Below are 10419 nucleotides of genomic sequence, written 5' to 3'. Positions count from 1 at the left end.
AAGTGAAGGAAACGGCGTTTTATTTGTGTGCAGTTTATCGTGCTCCAGACACTGATGAAAGCTTTCTGAGTAAATTGTATGACCGTTTGTTGTTGTTGCGAAATAAGAATGTTATTGTAACGGGTGACCTTAATTTGCCTTTAATAAATTGGAACAATCTGTCTTTTGGATTATCGCATACGAGCGATAGAATCCTTGATGTTATGCTTGCTCTTGGTCTTGACCAAATAGTTAGTGAATGTACTCGCGGAACATCAATTCTTGACTTGCTGTTCATTAGTGAAGGATTCAGACAAGGAACTGTTACAATTGAACCCGGCATATCTGACCATAAGTTAATTTCTTTTTCCTGGAAGGTCGGCAACTCAAAAACACGTGTGCTTGATGTCGCTACAGTTAAGGAATTTAGTAGAGCTGACGATGTGGCGATTATTGACTATATTGAAGAAAATGTTGGGATTACATGTGATTATCTGGAAAGCTCTTGGCAAAGTTTCGCTAATGTGCTTAGGCATTGCATTAAAAAATACGTTCCAAACAGAAAAATACTTAAAAAGCAGAAACATCCATGGATTACTTGTGAAATTATACACTTTAAGGGGGGATGAGGGGATCGGAACAAACTTTTTCATTTTTTATCTTAGAGTGATGAAATTTGGCATACAGGTTCGAAATAGCATCAAACAGGCAGCTGCAAAGTTTCACAATAATATCTTCAGTAGTTTTTATTTTATCATTATTTATATATTGCTCACATGTTGCTTGCTCGTGGAAAGCCTAGCGTGACAGCAAAATGGGTTATGGGTCTGTAAATGTTTTTAATAGTTACTAAGAAGTATAGTCTAAGTCAAGATTCTCTTAATTTCTTTTTAAATTTCTCTGCTCTTCTTCTAAACGATATAGTATGCACCTTCTCTTTATGTTTAGAATGTATCATGCTCCAATTATTGTGTAATAAAAAAATGGTGAGGCTAAATGGTAAATCTGAGACTGTCTTGACATAAGGCACGCTTCAGCAATTGCAGCAAAACAAACAGGATTAAAATCCGTGCTCCCATTGCCGTGCTATGCTTTCCACGAGCGAGGTGATAAGCCCAAAACAAACTTTTGAGAAAACAAGCCTCAAAGTTCCATACTGGCACACACTCTCTAGAATGCTCCTGCATTGTAAAACTTGGTGTCCTTGGCAGCAGGTGACTTCTTAGCCCTCTGTCCTTTCACGAGATGGACTTTGCGTGCCTTCTTCATTCGCTGGGAGTCTTTCTCGACAGCCCGCTGAAGAGAGAGGGCACCAGGGCGCAGGCCCAATGTTGTGCACAGGTCTGAATAAGCTTTCAGACTGCCCGAGTTGTACTTTGAAATTGCCTCGTGCACTGCTGTTTCCACGGCAAACAGTGAGGCATGCTGGTCTTTTGATACTAGTGACCATATCACTGAATGGAGACTCTCAGCCGCGTTTTGAGTTTTGCCTCCTCTGCACCGGGCCAGCAACTGAGGGTCTGAGAGGCGCTGGTACACAGGCAGGAGTGCTTCAGCAACTTTAGCTGAAAGCTTGTACTTGTGAGCTGGTGCTGGCTGCCCTTCTGCCTCAGCTGATCGGTGGTTGCACCAGCTAAGGGGGCCAGGGGGACACAGCTCATGATGGGGCTCATCATCTGTTGATGTGATGTGGTAGTACGTCGCCATTACTGCCCTTTGCATTTCCTCGACTTCTGAGTGGTTCCGCAGAGCAAGGCCATAGTAGTTCGTCAGTTTTTTGATGAGCTGCTGTGTCAGGCCCCCCTTTCCACCTAGTGGCTCTCCTTTCTTTGCCTTGGCCACCAAAGAGCGAAGTGCAGCCCCCATTCGTTTTTTCACATGATTTATGCAGTCCTCTTTAGATAGCTGCACAAAACCATAAACTTCTTCATCACATAGAGTGCGAAACATGCGGCTGTCCCCATCACAAACTATATTTGTGTACCGTAAATCATTTCTGCTCAAGGAGCGCCTGAAGAGCTGTAGTGCAGCCTCAACCTCCATTCTTCCAGAATTCACATCAGTGTTTTTCTGGCACTGGTGTTGCTGCTTCCATTCAGCATAGTTGGGGTCACTTTCTGCTGGCTGTCGGCTGCACCCAAGGCAGAAGTTGGACAGAACTATGCAGTCCAACACAAGCCCTGTATGGAAATCAATTATGCAGCCTACGCCGGTATGGGAGCTGTGGCCGCGTGTCAACCATGTGCCATCATACACTACTGTTATGTTCTTTGAAAATGTTGTCTCCATTTCAGTGTACACCTTTTTCACTGCCTCTACAGCCTCTGTGAAGATGTTGTGTGCAGCTGCCGCTGCGGCAGGCTTGAAAGTCTTTTTGAGGTGCCCATCATATGTTTTGTGGTGTAACCCACGATGCGAGACATTCATGGTGGCCCAGAAGTCATTAAGAGCAGTTGGTCCTTTCCCAATGCTCTTTATTGCTTGCATAGCTCTGATGTTGACCTCGAAAGCTCTAGAGCCGCTCTTCCTTTGTGAGGACCACTCAGACTGTAGGGTACTACCACAGGAAATGCATGAAAGTACCATCTTCACAGCTAGTCCCAGTTCAGTCTCGCGGTGCACTGCTAGGCCGGGCTGCTGACAAGTTGGGCAAAGCAGGGAACCAATCAGCGAGTTCAAAGCAGCAACTTGAACAAGCATAAATTCCTCTTCTGGAGGTGCGGGAATGGCATTTTCCTGTGAGCCAGTCAGCCCGAACTTGCGCTCCGTTGCTGAAACTGCGCGAAGCGATTCGCGAACTCTCGACGCTTGCAGTTCTGCAGTTTCCGTGGACACAAATCGTGTTTCCAGGTGAGCTTGAATAGTGCGACGTTCACTGGGCGAACAGTCAACACTGCGATGAGCGGCAAGGTCGGCCGCCGGCGCATCCGCGGCAGCGAGCGTGCGCCCGCGTTGCAGCTCCGTCGAAGCGCCGGAACTCGTCGATGGCATGGGACTGCCTTCACTTGCGGTTGTTGGCTGCGGAGACATCTCGGCGTTGAACGACTCACCGCGGAAGCGCGTCTCCGATGCTCTGCAGTCGGGCGGCGATGACCGCTGCAAGCTCACTCCGTGATCTGTGCTGGACGAACTTGCGACGGGACGCTCGCGTACGGCGAGACTCACTGGCATGTCGATCGTCACCGGTGAAGTAACACTGCGCCCGCGCTTCGACGGCAAAAGGTCATGGTTCGTCTCACTATCGCTGGCTGGTGCTCGACTCGGCGCAAGATCCCGCAGCACGTTGGGCGAGAGATCGCACAGCACGTTGGGCGCGTACTCCGCCGATTCTGAACGGACGCTCGGCTCGGCCGAACCACCTGCTGACAATCGCAGCTTCTTCCTTGCTGTGACGGGCTTGCGTTTCCGCTTCCCGTAGGCATGCTTCGTCCGGTACTTCTTTTCGAACGTGCGCGGATCCATTGCACGTGGTCGACGTCCTCGATACACAAGAGAAGGAAAGTCCAGAAAGGCTTCCCAGCAGCGGACAAAAGCAGACGCTCCTTGCGCTCCTTGCCTCGGCCGCCATTATGGCGCGGCGTCGACCAATGAGGAGGCGCCTTACAACGAGCCGCGGCGCAGAGCCAATCGGGGCGCGGCAGCCATTGGCTGCTCCGTGCTGCCACTCTCCTGTTTTTCTTTTTTTGTGCGCTTGCTGGCTGGCAGGGGAGGAAGGGAAGGGCTGGGACAAAGAGTCAAAGAGTCGGGCTTTCCAACGATACCAAAATGGCGGCGCTCCGTGGCGGGAAAGCCGAGCAGTCGCGCGTTGAACTTCGCGGCTTTTTCGCGATTTCGGGCGGATTTGTGGACGCCGCCACCGACAAATATATTTATTTTAAGTGCTTAGAGTTTGTTTTTCGGTGAAATATTTCAGTACAAGATAGAAATGATGCTGTAGATTCTGAAAAGCGTACTTTTCAAAAATCGATTTTTTTCGCGAAAATCGCGATCTGATCCCCGCTTCCCCCCTTAAGCGTAGACTTAAGAGATATCGTAAGAAGCAGGGGACGTCAACGCCACTTTTTATAGAAATCAAACATGACCTATTATCAAAGGTGAGCTGCGCCAGGACTAAATATTTTACACACACATTAGCAGAGTTTCTAAAGACTGATCTGAAGAAATTTTGGCAGCATTTGAGTAAACCCAAAGATGCACTTACTAAAATAAAAGTTAGGGACAAGATTATCACTGATGCTGCCGAAATAGCTGAGAATTTTAATCAGTATGTCTACGAGGTGTTTTCAGAATTAGATGAATATGAAATAAAAGCAGTGGCTGCACCAGAGGATGGCATTGAAGTAACTCGTGAGGGTGTTCTGGCGATGCTCTTGAAACTGGACACTAAAAAATCCGCTGGACCCGATAGTCTTCCGAATGCATTTTTGAGGTGTTACGCAGAACAAATACCGGGCTGCCTCACAGACATCTTTAAACTCTCATTAGCAAACGGAAAAATTCCTTCACAATGGAAAATAGCACGGGTGGTTCCCGTATATAAAAAAAGTGATCGATTGTCTGTTTCAAATTATCGGCCTGTTTCCGTAACATCCATTTGCTGTAAGATGTTGGAGCATATTGTAGCCGGTTACCTGCGAAAGTTCCTGAGCGATCATAATCTTTTGTTGGATAATCAGCACGGGTTTCGGCAGGGGTTATCTACAGTTACTCAGACTGTTTTGTCTGTACATGAATTTGCGCGGGTGCTTGATATGTCCGGGCAAACGGACGTGGTTTTCTTTCATTTTAGCAAGGCCTTCGATAAGCTGCCACATGGCAAACTTCTCTATAAGATGGAATGTATGGGTATTGGCCTCGAGCTCCACCACTGGAAAAGCTGGCGCCACCGTCGGCGTGACGTGCTAGGAGAGATCACGTGGATATAGCGGCCGCGTCGGCTGCTTCGGGCGCGCTGAAGCGAGCTGAAAACGAGTTTAAATTCCCTCGTACGCTGCGGTCGTTTAGTGGCGAAATTTTCCCGCTTCGAGTGTCTCCTTTACAACGCTTGAAAGCACTACAATAGGTAGTGGCTGCCTTTGAAGGCGCGCAACATGGTAGGCTACTGCTAGGTGCCGCAGGGCCAAACGCACGTAACGGAGGCCGGTGTCAGGCTTATTCACACGTAGCCGCAGGACAAGAAGCTGCGTGAAGATTGACTCGCGAAACATAAAACCGGCAAACAGTCATCGGCTAGAACTCGGGTATGCAGCAAGCACAGACGCGAGGAAGATTTCTGCTACGGCGCCCGGTCTGTGATGTTCTGAAAACGCGCACTGAGACGCTCGCCCGAGTCCGCTGTCGATGCTTGTCGATGAACTTGTCGATGCTATAGATACTGGCAAGTTCAGTGGAGTGGAAAGGGAGCGGTAAGAAGCACATTTAAAAAAGCATGGCACATGGTTATGTTTGTGTTATGAATTAATGCACTGGATTACAAAAAAGGAGCAGTGGGAAATTGCACGCTGAGAACACCGATAAACATACAGTGCGACGCAACTCGAGAAATAGTATTGAAAGGTCGAAGAATTTAGAAGAAAAAAAAAAGATTGAATCGTTGCGACGGCACATCACAGTCCCCGTAGGCGTCGAAGTCTCTACAATGAAATTATTTTTTAACAGCTCTGATAGCGCCCACGCAACAATGGTTGCTTGTATACTGTCAAATGCTCATATTCTGCGGCCTAAAGCTCATGGCACGGTGTGAAAATGCGCGCGCGGAGAAAGCGACACAGTGCGCGGACAAGCATGCAGACGCGCAGTCGGTCGCTGCGAAGCTGCGCGATCGCTGCATTGAGGCTTCTTTCTATTACACTCCATTTAGTTATACAAACACTATAAGAACATATTTCACATAGTTTGCTCCCAGCGTTTACCTACCTTTCACGCAAGAAGCCGGTTCGGGAGACTCCATTGCGGCGACCGTGCGCAGTCGCGTTCGCTGTACGTATTCGGTAAAGAGATAGCGTCTGTAAACGATTGTGTGCTTTCAGTTTGCCCAAGCTTATTATTTGACTGTAAGAAACTTCTCTCGTTTCGAAAGTACTTACAGAAATGTCCGGGAGAGCTCGCGCATGGTGTTTTCAGTGAGCACTGACAGCAAAACCTATGAGGAACGCGCCACGTGATCCCTCATACTACGCCAGCGAGGCGCCTCCGATAGATGGCGACTCCGTAACTCCTCGCCGCCAATACCATTTTTTATTATTCGATGGATTCAAGACTACCTTACAGACAGACGGCAAGATGTGGAAATTAATAAGACCGCTTCTAGTGTTAATGTTCATTCAGGAGTTCCTCAGGCAAGTGTGCTGGGACCTTTGTTTTTAATATATGTAAATGATTTAGTTGCGGTTGTTCCTAAAGATGTCTCTGTTAAGTAGTTTGCAGACGACTGTGTTGTGTTTAAACAAATTTCATCTGAACATGACCACATCTCTGTTCAAAAAGCAGTTTTTGCTATTGAAGAATGGTGTCTGAAATGGGCTATGGAACTTAATAGTGAAAAAACTGTTCTCTTACGGAACTAGAAAAAAGTCTCCCATTTTGCTTCCTTACTTTCTTCGCGGCAACATGATTTTGGAAGTTGACAAATATAAATATTTAGGCATAACACTCGACAATAAGTTAAAATGGTCGGCTCACATTACTAATATTGCTACATCTGCACTTCGAAAGCTATAGGTTTTACGAAGAAAGCTAAAAACTGCCCCTGCACACATAAAAAAATTGGCTTACGAAACTTGTGTGCGGTCTTTACTTGAATATGCTTCAGTAGTGTGGGACCCATACACAAAAAAAGATATAATGATCCTTGAAAAAGTCAATAGGAAAGCGGTTAGGTTTATAAACGGAAAATACAAAAGGGAAGACTCCTTCGCAGTTAATGATCTCAAATAGCATTCATACACTAGAAACCCGCAGAAAGATTAATAGATTGATATTCTTGAACAATAGTTTAACAGGAAAAAATAAGCTCCAGCTTCCAGAATGCATTAAGCGTCCTCTAGTGAGAAGGACTCGGAGCGTTCATGAGCGTTCACTTGCTCCTATCTTCGCCAAAACTAACAGCTTTAAGTACAGTTTTTTCCCTAGAAAAGTGCAAGATTGGAATTCGTTACCGGCATCTGTTTTTTCCTCAAAAAATTTTTCTGATGCGTTACATCGTCTACTTACCTGATATTTATTTATTTATTTATTTATTTGAAAATACTGCCAGCTGCTTTTTAGCAGCCAAAGCAGGAGTGGTACGTAGAAAATTCAAAGGGATACTGTACAAGCAAAGAAAATGTCAAAATAAAATTCGAACACAGCAAGCTCACACACAGTGTTTCACAGATCATACTTGTACGCTACTGCGCAGAACAATATCTCTGAAACTAATGACATGAGTTGAATAAAAATTCGGTACGAAAGGAATTGCGTACTTCGCTCACAACTGAGAAATAGCCGATAAGAATGAGTCAACAGTACGTTTGTTCTTTACCTCTTGTGGAAGCCTGTTCCATTCTCTTATCGTTCTAGGAAAAAATGAAAATTGATAAGCGATAGTTCTAGCCTGGGGTACAATAAGGGTAAGTTCGTGCTTTCCGCGGGTACTTCTACACGTGTTAAACTGTAAGTATTCGTCAAAATTCATTTTAGTTTGGCCGTTCACTATCGTGTAAAGCATCTTCAGACGGTGTAGCTTACGGCGTTCCTCCAGTGTTGGAAGGCCAGACCTTGAACGGAGATCAGATAGTGATACTTGTCTTCCGTAGGCATTAAAAATAAACCTGAGTGCTTTTTTTTGTACTTTTTCCAGCTTTTCTGTATCAGTTTTAGTGTGCGGCTCCCAAATGACATCACCATATTCAAGTAGAGGACACACCAGTGAAGTATAACCAACTAGTTTCGTCTTGCTTGTACAGTGCTTCAGACGTTGCCGCAGTAACCATAGTCTTTTTGAGGCTGTCGAAACTATCTTTTTAATGTTTTGTATGTTTTGTATCCTTGTGCTGCTAATATTGTATAATTTTATTCTTTTGGTATCCGTATGCTGCTAATATTGTTCAATTTTATTCTTTTGGTTTATTCTTTTGATATATGTGTGCTGCTAACATTGTATACATTTTATGCTCTTGGTTATGTAACAATGTAAATTCACTCCTGCTTGGGTCAAGCAATGGCCTGCAGTATTCTGAAATAAATAAATAAATAAATAAATAAATAAATAAATATGTTCCACTAGCTTACAACACGAGCTAGTAATAGATATAGGACGATAATTTGAAACAGATTGGCGGTCTTCTTTCTTGTGTACCGGCACAACACGTGCTTTACTCCAGACTGATGGTATTGCACCTAATTTTAAGGATAACTGGAAAAGATTAAAAATGAATTCAGATAATTACTCAGAATATCGCCTCAAGAAAGCATTAGGAATGTTATCGGGCCCTGCTGACTTCTTAATAGTATTTATATTTAGAAGCAATGCCAGGACACCTTCGCGACTGATTAAAATATTATCTACCGATGGGCTACTTGCACTGGAAAGTTCACACTCATCACGTTCTGTAAACACACTTTGAAAATATACATTGAAGTATTCAGCAATGCAGTGCGCATCCTCTATTTCAATTCCGTTGACGTTAATGCTTTGTATCTGTTGTCTTCTCTGGCTTAGATGCAGTCAGAACTTTTTAGGATCGCTAGAAATAAATTCTTCAAGATTCAAGCTGTAAAACTCATCTCTAGCCAAATTTACCTTTCGTAGTAAGTCTTGTTTCAGCTGCGTAATCTGCAATCAAATCAGATCCAAAAATGTGGTGACGCTCGGGAAATGTGCATGCACAGTACTATAGTGCATCACGCAGGTCTCCCAATCCTTTCTTATCTAGTGTGTGTCCCTCCATTCACTTTACTCAGGTACGGCTGTGCTGTGAAGATCGTTACCGATGGGGGAGCTTCCTGTTTACACAGCAGAAGCGATACTCGTATCTATATAGATCAAACTTCAAGGGTCCCAGAAAACTGGAAGGATGCAAACATACTGATCCACAAAAAGGGAGACTTTAAAGAATTGAAAAACCATAGGCCCATTAGCTTACTCCCAGTTTTATATAAAATATTCACCAAGATAACTCGCAATAAAATAAAGGCAACACTAAGCTTTTCCCAGCCAACGGAACAGGCTAGCTTCAGGAAGGGATACTCTACAATGGATAACATCCATGTCATCGATCAGGTAATTGAGAAATCCGCAGAGTATGATCAACTTCTCTATATGGCTTTCATAAATTACGAAAAGGCATTTGATTCAGTAGAGATAACAGTAGCCATAGAGGCATTACGTAATCAAGGAGTACTGAACGCTTACGTAAATATACCGGAAACTCTTTAGGTGCCTTTATTCTCCACAAGAAAAGCAGGGAGATACCTATAAAGGAAGAGGCCAGACAAGGAGACGCAATCTCTCCAATGCTGTTCACTGCGTCCTTAGAAGAAGTATCCAAGCTATTAATTTGGGACGATTCAGGAGTAAGGATCGGCTGTGAATATCTCTGCAACCTTTGGTTTGCAGATGACATTTTGTTCAGCAACACTGGAGTTGAGTTAGAACAAATGATTGAGGACCTGAACAGAGAGAGTAAGAATTGGGTTGAAGATTAATATGTGCAAAACAAAGATACTCATGAATAGCCGGACAAGGGAACAAGAGTTCAGGATCGTCAGTCAGCCTCTGGAGTCTGTGAACGAGTGCATTTACCTTGGACAATTAATCACAGGGAACCCTGATCATGAGAACGTAATTCACACAATGAAAATGGGTTGGAGCACATGCGGCAGACATTGTCATTACCTGACTGGAAACTTACCATTATCATTGATAAGGAAGGTGTGCAATCAGTGCATTTTATCTACTGCTGACATATCGGGCGGAAACTTGTAGACTGACAATGAAGCTTGAAAACAAGTTAAAGACTGCGCAAAGAGCAATGTAACGAAGAATTCTAGGCATAACGTTATGAGACAGAAAGAGGTCACTTAATGTGCAGGTTAGATAACCGGCGGACCATTAGGGTTACAGGATGGGTGCGAAGAGAGGGGAAGCACAGTCGAGGACGGCAGAAGAGGGGTGGGCGATGAAATTGGGAAATTCACGGGCGCTAGTTGGAATTGGTTGGTGCAGGACAGGTGTGATTGGAGATCGCAGGGAGAGGCCTTCATCCTGGAGTCGACACAAAATAGGCTGCTGCTGCTGATGATGAACATTATGGTTCATTGTATCAAAGGTTTTAGTAGTCTTAAAAGGCTGAGCCCACATGTACCCGAGATCAAGTGAATAATAATATAATCAGTTGATGTTAGCAAAGCCAAGTTAGGTGAACTTCCTGAACTTATACTGAAATGACTAGGTTTCAG

At 44.6% G+C, this 10419-nt stretch overlaps 1 protein-coding gene across 1 annotated transcript; it reads right to left on the bottom strand.

Annotated features, from left to right (window-relative positions):
• Positions 1–1149: 1149 nt before the first annotated feature.
• LOC139053369 (uncharacterized) lies at positions 1150–3441 on the bottom strand. The gene has a single exon (XM_070530380.1). The coding sequence runs from the start codon at positions 3439–3441 to the stop codon at positions 1150–1152; it is 2292 nt and encodes a 763-aa protein (XP_070386481.1).
• Between the last annotated feature and the right edge of the window lie 6978 nt (positions 3442–10419).

This window comes from Dermacentor albipictus, unplaced genomic scaffold, assembly GCF_038994185.2.
Source record: "Dermacentor albipictus isolate Rhodes 1998 colony unplaced genomic scaffold, USDA_Dalb.pri_finalv2 scaffold_102, whole genome shotgun sequence".
Classification (NCBI taxonomy): domain Eukaryota; kingdom Metazoa; phylum Arthropoda; class Arachnida; order Ixodida; family Ixodidae; genus Dermacentor; species Dermacentor albipictus.
Note: the sequence above shows the minus strand (reverse complement) of the source record. Positions and strands in the feature narration are given on the sequence as shown.